This window comes from Pocillopora damicornis, chromosome 14, assembly GCF_964200805.1.
Source record: "Pocillopora damicornis chromosome 14, jaPocDami1.2, whole genome shotgun sequence".
Lineage (NCBI taxonomy): Eukaryota > Metazoa > Cnidaria > Anthozoa > Scleractinia > Pocilloporidae > Pocillopora > Pocillopora damicornis.
The window spans coordinates 18,868,924-18,883,381 of NC_142683.1; the positions used below are offsets into that span (position 1 = coordinate 18,868,924).

At 34.5% G+C, this 14,458-nt stretch overlaps 2 protein-coding genes across 5 annotated transcripts; one reads left to right on the forward strand and one right to left on the reverse strand.

Moving 5' to 3' along the window:
• Positions 1-2: 2 nt before the first annotated feature.
• On the forward strand, positions 3-5,647 carry LOC113679736 (ribonuclease kappa-B). Of its 3 annotated transcripts, none has more exons than XM_027196704.2 (4): positions 3-147; positions 264-361; positions 1,311-1,406; positions 1,870-5,647. In XM_027196704.2, exons 1-4 carry the CDS (start codon positions 76-78, stop codon positions 1,880-1,882), a joined length of 279 nt encoding a protein of 92 aa, XP_027052505.2. In that variant the 5' UTR covers positions 3-75; the 3' UTR covers positions 1,883-5,647. The 3 variants fall into 3 exon arrangements, with proteins under 3 accessions (XP_027052505.2, XP_027052504.2, XP_027052503.2); XM_027196703.2 differs by having other exon boundaries at positions 4,312-5,647; XM_027196702.2 differs by having other exon boundaries at positions 4,741-5,647.
• Positions 5,648-6,304: 657 nt separating this feature from the next.
• On the reverse strand, positions 6,305-14,446 carry LOC113679739 (AP-4 complex subunit beta-1). 2 transcript variants are annotated; one of them, XM_089194767.1, is made up of 19 exons: positions 14,035-14,446; positions 13,195-13,367; positions 12,744-12,874; positions 12,537-12,589; positions 12,178-12,272; positions 11,639-11,732; positions 11,126-11,249; positions 10,666-10,792; positions 10,483-10,578; positions 9,590-9,759; positions 9,352-9,476; positions 8,736-8,901; positions 8,372-8,445; positions 8,190-8,270; positions 7,937-8,054; positions 7,673-7,764; positions 7,447-7,574; positions 6,816-6,957; positions 6,305-6,526 (listed from the first exon to the last, which is right to left on the reverse strand). In XM_089194767.1, the coding sequence occupies exons 1-19, from the start codon at positions 14,221-14,223 to the stop codon at positions 6,371-6,373; spliced, it is 2,334 nt and encodes a 777-aa protein (XP_089050893.1). In that variant the 5' UTR covers positions 14,224-14,446; the 3' UTR covers positions 6,305-6,370. The 2 variants fall into 2 exon arrangements, with proteins under 2 accessions (XP_089050893.1, XP_089050892.1); XM_089194766.1 differs by having other exon boundaries at positions 7,673-7,767.
• Between the last annotated feature and the right edge of the window lie 12 nt (positions 14,447-14,458).

A 14,458-nucleotide genomic window follows, 5' to 3' on the forward strand; every position in this document is an offset into this window, starting at 1 on the left:
ACGCAAACGAGGCTCATAACTCACGTGAGATAATTTGCCATCGGCCATCACAGCCAAATTCAGAATTACCAAAAGATGATCAGAATTTGTGGCCCTAAACTAGCAAATTGTTGCTTTTTGATAAGCATATGGGGTATTATAATGTTGGTGAGTTATTTTGGCAGCGATCTAATTAATTTCATGCGTTTGTGGAGCTACGATAGTTGACGGTGTATCTTGTATCTCTGTAATTGATGACTTCTATTTTACTCCGTTTGTTTCAGTTGTTGTTAGGAGTATTTTTCAGTACAAGAAGCGTAGCACTCATAGAGGATATTCCTGGCAAAATGAAAGAATCAGAAGGTTATAAATCATCGGCAAAGTTAGTATCAAATTGCGTTACGAAGAGATTAAAATAGAGGTTATTAATCTTGATAAGCATCAGATTATGCATAAATAGGCTGAGAAAGTGTTTTAGTGACACGTTTACTAAGGGAGAGTGTAGGACGCTTAATAAACGCATCTTACTTGATCTTAGGGGAATCTTAGAGAGGTGGCGAGAATTCCAGTGATATACTGTATCCATGTTAAAAAAATGCATTGAACAATGATTTGTACCATGCAAATCAGAAGCATGCGACCTAGAACGAGATTATATGCTTCTGTTTAAATATAATACCATGTAAATGTGTGAAGTGCCGTGACTGCACCTGAACACCTACAAATTTACTTAAAATGGTCCAACATCACTTGTGATTTATATGTAGTTTTGTTTTGATATGCATCAAAGCACATAAATGTATCTTTGTTAAGCCCTATGGGGGAACCCCAGGGAATTTGATCGAGATTGTTTGTAGTATACACCATGTCAGGCTGTAAGAATAATATCTTTCACATTCACTTAGACCTGACTCTCTTTTTGTTTGTTACCCCAGGGGAAAATATCTGACTTGCACTGGGTGAAAAGGAGTGGGGAAGTTGACTCTGAATTTCATGGGAATAGCAAATTCCCTTGGGTGAACCATCACCCTGTTCCTTAATAATGATCAGTTCATAATGGTAATCACACATTATTCTACCTGAATACTAAAGCAAATAAAATTTAAATCAATGATACCATTGAGCTGCAATGTTTGGAAGCTTTCTACCAAGTCGCACAACATATTTTTTCCAGACATAAATTTGTGACTTTAACATCAACCCTAAGATTTATAGCACCAGTGAAACTTTAAGCTTTATTCTCTCTTAGCTGCATCATGAAATATCACCGAGTGTGATTAAGCTTTTCATATTAACCATAACATGATGTTATCCGATTTTTTACCCCACAGAAATTGTTACATAGCTGCTGGAATTTATGCTGTTACAATGGTTGTTGCAGCACATCAGAAATGGGTGAATAGTCGGACAGGAGACACACAAAAGTTGTAAGTGCATATCTCTTGTACATCCTAAAAATTTATTATTCTTTACACCCTCTATGATAAAAATATATCAATATTACTAGGTATGGATCTATGTGGAGTTTTTTTTTTGTGTTAAGTCAACACTTGGCAGACAATAAATTTTCTCTACAAATATGGTGTTGCTCAGGGGAAAAGTAAGACATAAATTTGTGAGAAGATCAATAAAGTATCTGCTAAGTAAATTGTAAGCGTATACTGAATAAGGGAATTGAAAGAAAATTTCGGATAGTATTACAGCTGGTTTTGTTTGTATAGGTGTAAATGTATGTCCACCTTTGATATTTTACTTACTGTCTTGCACTTAAATTATGCAGTTCATTTAGTTACATAGGGTGATAATTTCAAGATTGAAGGAATGTAATAGCTTTTGTGTTCTTCTATGTTACACCTTTTGTGATAAAATAATTTTCTTATACCTCTCTAGGACACATACTTGAACAAGCCTGTTCCAAAGCTGTCATTTCCTAATGATTCTAATTGTTTATCAATTTCTTTTTCTGAGCAAATACTGCTTCAATAGGCAAACTCAATCTGTGCAGTCTTAGAGTATAAGTGTTGTTCTATTTAAATATTCACCAATTTCAAGACAGTTTGAACACAGACTAATTCATTTGATAATGAACACTATTAGTTTTAACTTGAAATTTCGCAATGAACACTTTCTGCCAAATTGTGTGAGAGTTTACAGCAGTGTTGGTTTAAAGTTGAAATCAAAATTAATCTTAATATATAGAATTACACATTCAATTAAAAATATATATGCCCACAAAAGGACAATGCATGAACAAACGGGTAATAATTTCATAAATACTGTAGTTACTAAATGTGATGACAGTGCTATTACAATCAATTCCAGTTAAGTGGCCCCTGTCTTTTGTAATGCACTGTGATGTAGGGAGGTATGGTATATAATTTTGTCAGCGATCATAGGTTATTTTTTTGGATTTTCGTTTTTATCATTTGAACAAGAAGAATGTTATTTTTTTGAAAATAAGTTATGGTTTTGGTGAAATATTTATTGCAACCTTTAAAAGGTATTTAATTCCAGAGAGAGAGGTCTTCCAAAATACCGGTACTGACAAAAACCATGTGTTTATTTTGTTACTATTGTACTTAGGTTAATGCAGTGAGGATTAAATTAAAACTTCAAAGTATTGTTAGTTTGTGTGGTTTTTCTGTTTCAGAATTGAGAAATGCTTACCAAATTAGTCTCAAAAGTTTGTTTTTTCCTAATCTTTGCAAACTGATTTGAAGTGTCATATTTGTCTAAAATTATGAAATTATTCAAACCAGAAGTCAGCCAAAATAGTCATGCCAATTATGATCTTTTCATTTTAAAAAGAGAATATCATAATACCACATCCTGACTTCATTAATGATTTTCAATAATTTTTTTTCTATTGAATGAAAACTTGAGATTGACCCTTCAAAATCTGGTGGTTAATTAATTTTTTAGGGAGGAGAATAGGAAAAGGAATCTTTCTAGATTTTGGTTTAAAAAAAAATGAAAAAAAAAAGGCTTTTGAGCTTTGGAGAGGAAGCCTGGTTTGCTTCTTTATTGAAATCCATCATTCCCAGTTCAGAAACAGTTTTAAACATTTATTAGAGTTTTTCCTTACAAAAGAAAAAAACATATATTTTGTTTAATAACAGTTCTTTGAACTCAACCAGACCAGTCTCTATCTACAGTTAACAAGCTAATTTTGATCCTTTCCTTTATATACCTCATAAATTATTTACTCATTGTTTCCATTTTATCATCCAATCACATGGTTTTCTGTTGTCTGAAAGCTTCTTTTTCATTGGCTTTCAAAGGTCAAGCAGGTTGTCCTTTGAATGTGTGATAAATATTGCTGATGTTTTTCTTCAAGACTCACTGATATGATAATTTTTATTCAGTTTCAAGCTTGTTGTAGTATATTTATCTGCAAACTCCTTGTGATAAACTTTTTTAAAACCAACTTAAATGCATATATTGATGGCTTTAAAGAATCTAGCTTTTTCTTGTAGTTCATACTTACATTATAAAATTGCATCAAAGAACTGAAACTATGTTGAAAATGTTTATCTTTCTTTTAAAAAATCTTAAGGAAAACTTTTCAAATTTTCTTGTTTTTGTATCTCTACTTTTCCTTCTTTGTGCTTTTCAAAAGATAGTGTACACTGTTCAAGTAATTATTCATTAGCATCCTGTATTAACCACCTGTTTGCCAGCTGGTCGATGATAATTTTGTGTGTGTGATAAATTACCAGTGTCATATCTCTCACAGGAGATGAGTAAATTTTCATCGCATTGTATCTTTGAAAAACTAATCTTTCAAAAATTGGTGACTTTGAAAGTTTGTTTCGCATTAGTGACTCACGAGACTTGAGATTTGGCAAAAAAATATATAATTTTAAGGAAATTATAAGGAAAGAAAAGCATGAAGTAAGCTCTTTCATGTATTTTCTGCTAATTTTCATCGAGGTTAATTTACTGTTGTTACTATTTTTCCTTCACTTCTTCCCTTGGAACTGATAGTTGCATCTCTTAAAAATTTTTCTTCACATGTACTTTGTGCAAAAATTGGCTTGCTACATTATTATTTAACTTGAATGTTTACACTTTTATTTTAAGCTGCAGATTATTTTCTGCTTGAACCAAAATCATTAATTATTGTTCCTTGCCATGATAAATGCCCAGAACCTTTTTTTAAAACTTACAATTTAATTTTGTCCCAGGTACTTAGATTAAGAAATAGAAACTTGTTTGAATGTTAATTCAAGGTCATTTTTAAGTTTTTTTTTTAACTTTTTCCCCTTTTTAAACACCTCACTGCTTCTTTATTCAGTCTTTTTCATCATCAATATTGTTTTAACCTTTCAGGGTTGTGACGTAAAGATTGTACATAGAAGTTACTGCCAAGTGAATGTAGCTAGATTTACCACTAAATTTGTCACTAGTGGTAGTAACATAGTCTGTTTTGGGAGCTACATGTATGAACGCAGAGACTATTGTGTGATCATATGAAATAATATCTAGATATATATTAAGTATATGTATTTAATTTCTTTGTAAACTATCAATGGCAGAAATAAAATAGAATTCATTAGAATTACTGATCAAATCTCATACTAATCCTTTTAAAGTTAATTTAGGATATGCTGATAATGGATCATAACCATAACACAAAGCCAGCCTAATTTTTGGTTAGAATTTCTGTATTGACAAACATTTTTTTGTTAGTAAACTGTGTTTGTAGGGTGAAATGGGTTTTAATTTTAATTTGGGTTTTTGCTTTGTTTTGTTTTGCAGTTATGTTCAAGCGTAGCTGTGATCTATGTGTTCTAGTATTGTTTTGAGTAACCTTAACAATTATTATTTTTTGTGAGAAAGTAACATACATGTAATGGTCAGAAATGGTAAGGTCAGAAATGGTGATGTATAGTGTATTCATGTTGTGAAGCAGATTGAGTCAATACAACAGTGACTACTTTTAATAAACGTAAGGTAAAAATGTCTGAGGCAAGAGATACCTTTCAAAGAACAAATAGATTACTGCATTATCTGGTAAGAAATTCTGATTGCCTTATACATTGTAGGAACCTCCCAATATAATGAAAATCATTCTTTATCCTTAACAATTAAATGTCAAGTTGTAATTTTATTTTTCAAACATATGATTGGTATCATTTTGACTATAGTACAATTCATAACCATAGGCAATACAAGTTTTTCAGCCTTACTGCTAATGATCTCCTGTCTCAAGAAGTGAGAGTAATTGTTAATTTTGTCTCGCACAATTAGTTTTAAAGATTAGGCAAGTTTGTGCTAATTTATAACTGTTTGTGAATGGAGGTGTAACAATACAAATACAAGTTTTGTGATAGATTATCACTACTCTTCAAATGCAATTGGTTAAAGAGTTTTTGTGATGTGAGCATCATGAAGAAATTAATTTTATGCTACATAATACATGTAGGTTAGTATGGTAACTAGAAGCAGATATTGAGTTAAGAATTTGGTGATAAATTAAATCATTGTATTGTAATTTATTTCCACTATCGCGCAAGGGGAAATCGGAAATACTGGAAGCCCCAGGGTGAACAGTTTGTAACCAAATTAATAGTGCGCTGTATAATTCCTGTATTCATATGCATGTCTTCTTATTCCAAATAACAGAAACTTTCAAATGTTGTTAATAAAATCCTGAATGAGAGAAGATGTTTGTTGGTTTACTTTGTAGACTTTAAGTGACTAGATGTGTCTGCTTTGTATACTCCCCGTGATGGCAATGGTTATTACACCATCAAGAGAAAAAATGAGACACCTGCAACAATGTGTGTGGTAATTTCATTCTTTTATTTATAAAATGGGTGGAGAAAGGTAGAAAAACATTAAACACTTGGTAAGGACACAGAACTTGAAGGGAATAGAGATGGTACAGGGGAGTGGGAATGGTGCAGGGAAGTAGAGATGGCACAGGGGAGTGGGAATGGTGCAGGGAAGTAGAGATGGCACAGGGGAGTGGGAATGGTGCAGGGAAGTAGAGATGGCACAGGGGAGTGGGAATGGTGCAGGGAAGTAGAGATGGCACAGGGGAGTGGGAATGGTGTGGTGGTGAGAATGCTTGCCTCTCACCACCGTGGCCCACATGTGGGCTGAGTTTGTTGTTGACTCTCCTCCTTGCTCCAAGGGTTTTTCTGCAGGTCCTTCTAGTTTCCTTACTGCACAAAAACTGACATTTCCAATTCATATTTGACCTGGGAACAGTTGATGAGATGAGCCACCTTGTGGAATGTCCACAGCTAAATTATAATTTCTGTTACCATTACATAATATTTCTAATTTTTTTTTATAACCTCACAGAACTACATACTTAAAAAGCTCTTCCAAGGTTTTTAATAACCATGTTGTTCTCACTAACAACATCATTTCTATAGCCTTATTGGGCTTTCAACCATACACCAGCCAGGCAAGTCTTGAGATAAGCATCAAACTGTTGAACTGATGACCAATCATCTACTTTGGTAACAACATTAAGCTGCTTGTTAGTTACATCAATGACAGCTTCCACCAGGAAGAAACTTTGTCCCAAAGCCTGAGGAGAGAAAGGTAGTTAGCACTTTTCTTTTGAATTAACCTTCCATCACTATAGACTAGGGAACCACAAACAGGGCTCCCTTTAAAGACAGTTGTTCTTACCTTGCAAAATAATGCAAAGAGTTATAAAAGAAAGAAGGAATTCACATTTCATTGTGGGCAAATGCATCATGCAAACATAAGTGTAACCTGTTGGCTGTTTCAGTCTCACCTTGCAAGCTGGGCAAATGCTACTGTACTTGAGTGGTAAAGTCCAAGTTAAGTACATAATTAAAATATTTCCCTACCTGCTGTGCATAAAAGAAATATCTCTGTAGAGATTGACCTGGAGGGCTGCTGGCCATCAGGACAATCTTATTTTTGGAGAAAAGTTTCTGAAATTCCTCAGGAGTGGATGGAACACGAGCCATGGTTTCATCCCAACAGGAACTGATGGTACAAACAAATGATAAACCTTCCATTTGGTAATTTTATCATTTCCCTTATTTACCATGATTTATTCCCAGCTTGCTGGACATTCTTTTCCTTTGCAACAAAAGGAACTATAAATAAGGGTTGTTTTAAGTGACTGGTGAGCTAACTATTACAACTGAAAACAAACTTGCAGGAGGGCTGTGCTTGTCATTTCTAATTGAGAGGACCCCAATATATGCTTGTTCTTTATTTAAGAGTATACCATTTTGTCAACACTATTGGCTATATTTTAGGCTTCCATACAAGTCATTTACACACACAGTTGTAAGGGATGGACCATTAGAAAGTGCTGGGGGAAGGGGTGGGGGATTTGGGAGATGTAAGAATTATTTTGCTCCTTAAAAACTTAAATGGTCACCCCACCATCCCCCCCCTTCAATTTCCTAATTGTCTGCCCCTATGTCCCTAGCTGTTTCTTATTATTATGTCAATCATTTGAATTACCCTTCTGGAAGAGTTTTCCATTTTTGCTCAAACTGAGCAGGTGTCAAAACAGGGTGATCATTCAACTCAAGTATTTCCACTTCCTCTTCTTTATCCTCATCATGATGTTCACTTAAACCACTTTCTCCCTATAAATCAGCATAAGAAGACCTGGCTTAGCTCTTTGTTTTCAGGGCAAACAAAAGTCAATACTATCATTTCAACAGTTGTAAAAAACCTGATTTACCAACAGATTGCCAACAACAACATGGGGATCAGAAGGAGATAAATCTGGTGCTTTTGCTTCTACTTCTTCCATATAATTGTGCATTTCCTCTTCTTCTGGTGGATGAAAATATAAAATGTTGCTTTGTAAGCTACAACTGTAATTCAATTTACAATACAACAAATCTAATGCATACTTAAATTAGAATTTTTATCATTTTTTAAGAGATTTTTTTTAAAGGTAAAATTAATTTTACTGGTAGAAATGTCTCCATATATAGTTTACCTGGTTCCTTCTCTGTGTATGGAATTCCCTTTATGTAAGGTATAGTTTGGCTGATGAAGTGAACAGATGGTTGCCCATATATAACTGACAAAGTGTTGAATTCTTTTAAGAGGGAATCCTACCAAAAGAGGAACATGTATTAATTAAATGTATGATATGGTGGCTCTAAGGTACAGTTTTATTCAGACTTGAAAATGGTTGAATTGTACACTTCATTTGATATAAATATATATATATATATATTAGTTTATACCTTGGAATTTTGGGTGCTGGTAATTACGTTCCATGGATTAGAGACTGGTTTGGAATCTGACCCACAAACTACCCTTTCAGCCTTAAGAAAGAACAGCACAATTAATGAACGAGTGACTTGAATTCACTGTAAGTTGAGTTTGAATTTTGTGAAATAAATAGTTGACTTGCTGTTACCATTACCTCCTTTGCATTAGTTTTAAGAAGTCTGTAGTATAACAGAGCTCTGTCATGAACATCCATGTGAGTTTCCTCATCTGCAAAGAACAGGGTACTGAACCAAAACAGACATGTTGAATCAGTTTATCTAAATAACAATAGCTTAAAGGCCTTTACTGCAAGGGCTTTTCCCAGTTTTTGTTGATAAAATCAACAAGGAGTACAGCTTTTATTTCAGATGTTATTCCATCACAGTTAACCCCCACAGACATCATCAATTCTCTCTAACAGTGACTTCAAAACAAAGTTTTGAACAAAGTTCTCACTCCTTTAGCTACAGACCCTTAGTTTGCTTTTGTTTAAGATGATAAGAGAATGGAACACTCACCTACACAGAACTTTAGTAATCGACCCAGCATGTCTTGACATTCAGGAGGTTTCTTGAAAAACAGTTTCATTGTCGCAGTAAGTAGCTGTAACTTCACCTCAGCAGATTGCTCTGACTCAATTTTGTCCACCAGAGGTTCTAACATATATGGACTGTCAGGAATTGACTGCCAATGAGAACAACATATCACCTAATTAAACTTATAACCAACTTCTACATAATTCTTGACACATTTTTCTGAGGCTGCTTTCCAAATTACCTTTTATGATTAAGAAGTAGCACACACAGAAAGATTTTATTTAAGATGACTTCATACAACCATTTCCCAAAAAAAATCTACTTTTATTGTCTTACTTCCAAAAGTGACCATTGAAGAATTTCTCTTTTGAGCAGAAGAGTGACAAGAAGAAGAAATATGTCAATTACTGGTGAGACCATGTTCCTGAAGAGCAACCCATCTAGCAGTGGCAGAGTGAGACAAAATAAAGTGCATTAAAAAGGATAAACCTGTAGGAATCTTTCCTCCTTTTCTCCTCTATTGTGCTCCTGTTTGCAAAAATAAGTTCTAAATAATGTATGTAAAAATCAAGTCAGCTGTTTCTAAATCTGATCATACCTCTCCATACTCTCCTAAAATCCAAATGATAGCTGATAATCCCTTAGAGTCCTGAACTACTTCTAGACATTCTGCTATCTCAGGCAAAACAGCAATGGCTGACTTTTCATACTTCAGCAGCAAGTCTGTCAACGATACAAGCAAATGATTCTGACTGAAAAGTAACACAGACTTTGAGTAAATGCCATGTAAGGCTATGGATAAGGAATGTCTTCCCTTAGGTAACTGATTCACTTACCTCTTATAACAACTAGAGTCTGTGAAGTAATGTACTCAATGTCCCAGGAGAGGAATGTGAGTAATACACTGATGCAGTATTCTGATGCCTCAGGAAGACACATGGTGATCTCACCAATAGCTTTGATTGATTTCTTAGAAATGTTTATGTCTACATCATGAACATGAGCACTGTATGGATTTAAGAGAATTTTGTAACTACATTAAATCAAATATTGGTAGACTAAATAGGGATAACTATATGAAACTTCAATTGTTGGTCTCACTGTCAAAGATGCAGATTCAAGGCTATATATTGAAGATCAAAACCCTTCAACTGCTAAAATTCTAGTCTTCATTAGAATTTCTTGATCCTTAATTGATACAGTGTTGCTCAACTCTGTAATTGACAGCGACTCTAACTCATACAACATATGATTAATCATTCATTCATTCATCATCACAACCATGATGAACATATATCACATCGTTTACAACAGTTCAAACACTGTCAAAGCACAGAGATTCAAACACTTAACCCTTTACACCCTTACATCAATATGCATATTCTCCATGCTATTCTCTTTACATTTCCTAAGGTGCTGACAAGGAGAATTAGTTTAACAGTCAAGAGAGTCTTACACTGGTGATCACTTCCTTTTTTCTCATGACCTAAAAGTGTGATTCAGGGGTCATATTGTACGAGGAAAATAGATGCTAGTCTCTCGTAGTGGTTAAAGGGTTCATACATTTGCAAAGGTCCGGCCTTGGGCTGCATGAATAATGAATGGTATACAGAAATTTGTGACTGTGACTTTCCCTTTCAAATTTCCTGACTATGCTCCTAGTTTTCTTTTTACTAGGAAAAACACAGCCCTTAGGTCTTATAATTTGAACTCTGCACATAGCACTTACCTTAACTCAGTAACAACTTCTTCAACATTAGAGTCAGATGCAATAGTAGTAAGGATCTCAAGCTTTTTGGTTTTTATATACAGTGGATCGGTGTGCCTGATGACCAAACCAAGAAAAAAATATTTCATTGTCAATAATAATGAAATACCATTATTAACAACTTGCATTTGCTTTGAGAATTACCTGGAGAAGAAGGAGCGATATTCTTGATCAAATAATTTTGGAATTTCAGTCAGCAGAAGTTCAATGCAACACAGACACACATACACCAACTCGGCATTACTTGAAGAGACAATTGCCATGAGGGGACCTGTAAAAAAGTTATTTTAACATGTTATTTTGCATTAACTCAGTAGATGTCTTCATCCATTATTTTTGACAGCATTCACAGTTATGTGTCTAAATGGCTAAAACCACAAACAGAAAAAGAGTCTTCTGCAGCCATCCAAAATCTGAGACTCTCCAACTACTGCACAGAATTCTCCAGCTAATTTTCAGTGGGCTCAGCTATTTGTCATTGATCAAATGTGGAAAAACTTCTCTTAGTCTATACTATTGACCTACTCTTTTTTATATCTTTATTTGATGAACACTCTGTAATCACATGTGATCAATTATTTTGTTTACCAACTAAAGAATAGACCTTTAATTCTCTTATACACATGTTCAGTTAACTCTTTCATATCCTTTGTCAGATGGATAAAAAGTTGAATACAGGCCATCACCACAGCACTGTTGGGATGCTTCAGACGGTCATCAAGCAGGTTCTAACAAATTCAAATAAATCACAACTGATTTTAAAGCTTTTACCTAGGCCTACATGTATATTAACAGTTACATTAATCACTAACTGCGGTATGGTTGATGAAGGAATGACAAAATAAACCTGATGCAAACACCATGGACATGTTGAAATCAAAGTTCAAATCAAATTTCACTGTTTGCAAGAGATGAAACAAATTTCAGATCTTACTTTCCATTGAGTGGGCTCCATCTGTAAAACCAAGCAGTTGTCCAACTAGGAAATTCATAACTAAAACCCCTATTTTCTCAGTTTTTTGCCTTAAACAAAATGATGTAAAACAGCCATCTAGAGTACCTCAAATGTAATCAAAACAATGGAAAGATAATAATTTATACTTTCACTTTTACTGACCATTATTTCAAACATTTCATCTGTGTCACATAGTTTATAACGCTTCATTAGTTCTACAACCAAACTCTGCCCCCATCCACTGAAGGATTTTAATCTGGTCAATAACATAAAACACAATGATTAATAGATCATTGACACACACTACTACAAGTAATTCCTCAACATCCAAAACAGATGTTTCCAGAGGCTGTAAACTACCATGCTACCAGTAATAATGTATTTCACCCTCAATGTAAATATTAAGTAAAATTAATGTAACCCATTCCAAAAGCCCTCTTATTTTTAAGATCAGTAACTAACTAAAGATAAATCAAGGGGTGCATGAAAAAATGCCTCATGTGACTTCTGACAGAGTGTTATATTCTCCTTCAAATTGTCTTGTCCCTTCTTGTCAAACACGAGGAGAATTTAATTTGTCAGTAGAAGATAGTTATATAAGGCTTGACTAAATAAACTCTTTTAAATTTTAAATCACCTTTTACAGTCAATATGAATGTTAAATCATAACATATTTCTATCTCATTAGATCATTCTTTTACCTCTTAAGCAAGTAATGAGCAAGTTTTTTATTAACTTGCATTCCACCTTCAGCAGCAAGGATTTCATCCAAAGCTGAAATAGCATTGCAAACTACCTAAAGATACAAACAAACATAAAAAAATCTCACCCCATCAATGCTGACCTGCTGGACAAATTTTGTTCAGAGGCTTTTAACTCACATACAGAACAGGTGTATCAAAATTACATGTACAATGATCAAAATTTATGAAGATACTCATGATTGTTAATTTTGAAGTAGATAGTATATTTCAGATGGAATTGCAACACATCAAAAACTGTTGGCTACCTGACCTGAATAATTATTATTGAGTACTAACTGTATGCATGATGTACATACCTGAGGGTCTGGGTCAGTCAATAGTTGGCAAAGTTTGTCTATGATTCCATTATCTGTTTTGATGAAATACATCAACAAATACTAGTTGAAATTGTCATTATTCTCCCCATTATTATTAATGGAGAATTACTAATAAAGTACTAATAAGATATCCATTAAAAGAAGGGAATAATTAATACACTTCGTCAACAGATTTCTCTTACATACCTTCAACAAAGTCAGGAATAAGATGGTATAATTTCACACATCCCATGACTGCACATCGGCGTACATAAGAACTTTTATCTCCTAGACCAGTCAGAAGAGGCTCTACAATGTACTCCACAAGATCAGGCAACCTATAAGAAACAGCAGCAATAAATAAATCAACACAAAAGATTAAAGACTGGGAATTAGTCTGAGAGGTGATAGGTTTTGCCACAGTGGACCTTGTTCAGTCACCTGGGACTCTGTGGTCCTTGCATTAATCTATATTTATCATTCAAGCCCAATAACCAGGAGCAGATTTGAAAGGAATTAATCATACACTCTGACTAGAGGTTCTGCAGAATCCAAGATCACAGACACCTGGCTCTAATGTTTAGAGGAGTAAAAAATTTCATGAAATTGTATCATGACACTGAGTACTCAGTACTTCTACAATCAATTGGTTATTAACCTTAATGAACACATGCTTCTCAGAGCAAGACCTCTGACCATAGCACTGCTGTCTTGAGAATCTTTCCGCAAGGTGTTCATGGTCAACAAAGCTAGTTCAGGGTTAGATTGTGCATAACTACATATGTACAGATACACCAGCTTCTTCTGGACAAGATCATGTGTAGCTCCAGCCTGAGAAAACCAAAACAAAACAATCTATTCAGATATCAAAATAGAATTTCAGTGTACCCCTTCAACTCACTACATCTTTTTTTAAAGAGGAACTGATAAATAATTCTACCCTCTAGCTGTTGATATATACACCTCTTTGTCAAGTCTTGAAGAGGATTGGTTATTATATCAAGGCAATACTCTCTAGGTAGACTGCAAGCTGTCAGTTTTTCTCTTGAGGAAAAGAGAGAACCCTGGTCCCTAAAGGGAACAAAAACTTTAGGCAAGAAAAGATTGAAACATCAGGCAGGTTATTCCTCGGGTGTGGAGCATGTGAGAGGTTTACTCAACCCAGGCCCCTCTGCCATACTATACCATGTGTGGCCTCTTCTTTCATATTTGTAAGAGCAAAATCATAAAAAATAGTGAAAAGGAAAAAGAGACAGAAAAAAAGAAAAATAATCCGATTGCTGTTCGTGTACTGCATAGCAGGTTTTTTTTTTGGTTTGCAAAAAAGATAAGTGAAGTAAGCCTCTGTGGCAGAGGTATGGGTATTTTCTGAGAAAAACCATTCAAAGTCAAAGCCAGTGAAAAGAAAAACAAAAAGGAAATTCTAGGTTTTCAAGATCCACTCTACCTCAGACAGGGTCTCTGTGTTTTAAAAATGAAACAATAGTATTGTTGTTACCTTAATCATATCCATGAAGAGAGAGGATAAATCCATTCCCAGAGTCATGCATGATATCACCTTCTGAATAACTTTCTTATACCGTGCAGCATCTTTTTGCACTTCTGGTGACTGTAAACTTTTCTTTAATTCGCTTACTTCACCTTTCTTGTTTGACTCGCTGAAAAATGTCGCTGAGCTTGACGCCATGATCACCTCAAGCTTTTAGTGCAAGTATTAGTGAGTGTTTTCAAAAGATACAAGAGGCCTTCTCAACCTTCTCATCATGTGAAGACGGTTTTAGTTGCACTTTCAGTCTTTCTCTTGTTCTCTCAATTCACCACCCTGGCAGAAAAGAAGGCTGAAGAAACACCCATACTTTCCACAGAAAATTTGGCTTCTTCGTTTTTCTAACCAAATACAGTACCATGTGTCTTACATGAAG

Bases quoted from the DNA above. Each gene is read 5' to 3' on its own strand.
- LOC113679736 (XM_027196702.2), top strand. From the start codon at position 76: ATGATCAGAATTTGTGGCCCTAAACTAGCAAATTGTTGCTTTTTGATA. The intron at 148-263 runs GTGAGTTATTTT...CGTTTGTTTCAG, and splicing joins TATGGGGTATTATAATGTTG to TTGTTGTTAGGAGTATTTTT. The intron at 362-1,310 runs GTTAGTATCAAA...TTTACCCCACAG, and splicing joins GGTTATAAATCATCGGCAAA to AAATTGTTACATAGCTGCTG.
- LOC113679739 (XM_089194766.1), bottom strand. From the start codon at position 14,223: ATGGCGTCAAGCTCAGCGACATTTTTCAGCGAGTCAAACAAGAAAGGT. The intron at 10,793-11,125 runs GTCTATTCTTTA...ACTTTTTTACAG, and splicing joins TGTGTATAAGAGAATTAAAG to GTCCCCTCATGGCAATTGTC. The intron at 9,477-9,589 runs GTAAGTGAATCA...TATCGTTGACAG, and splicing joins GACTCTAGTTGTTATAAGAG to ACTTGCTGCTGAAGTATGAA.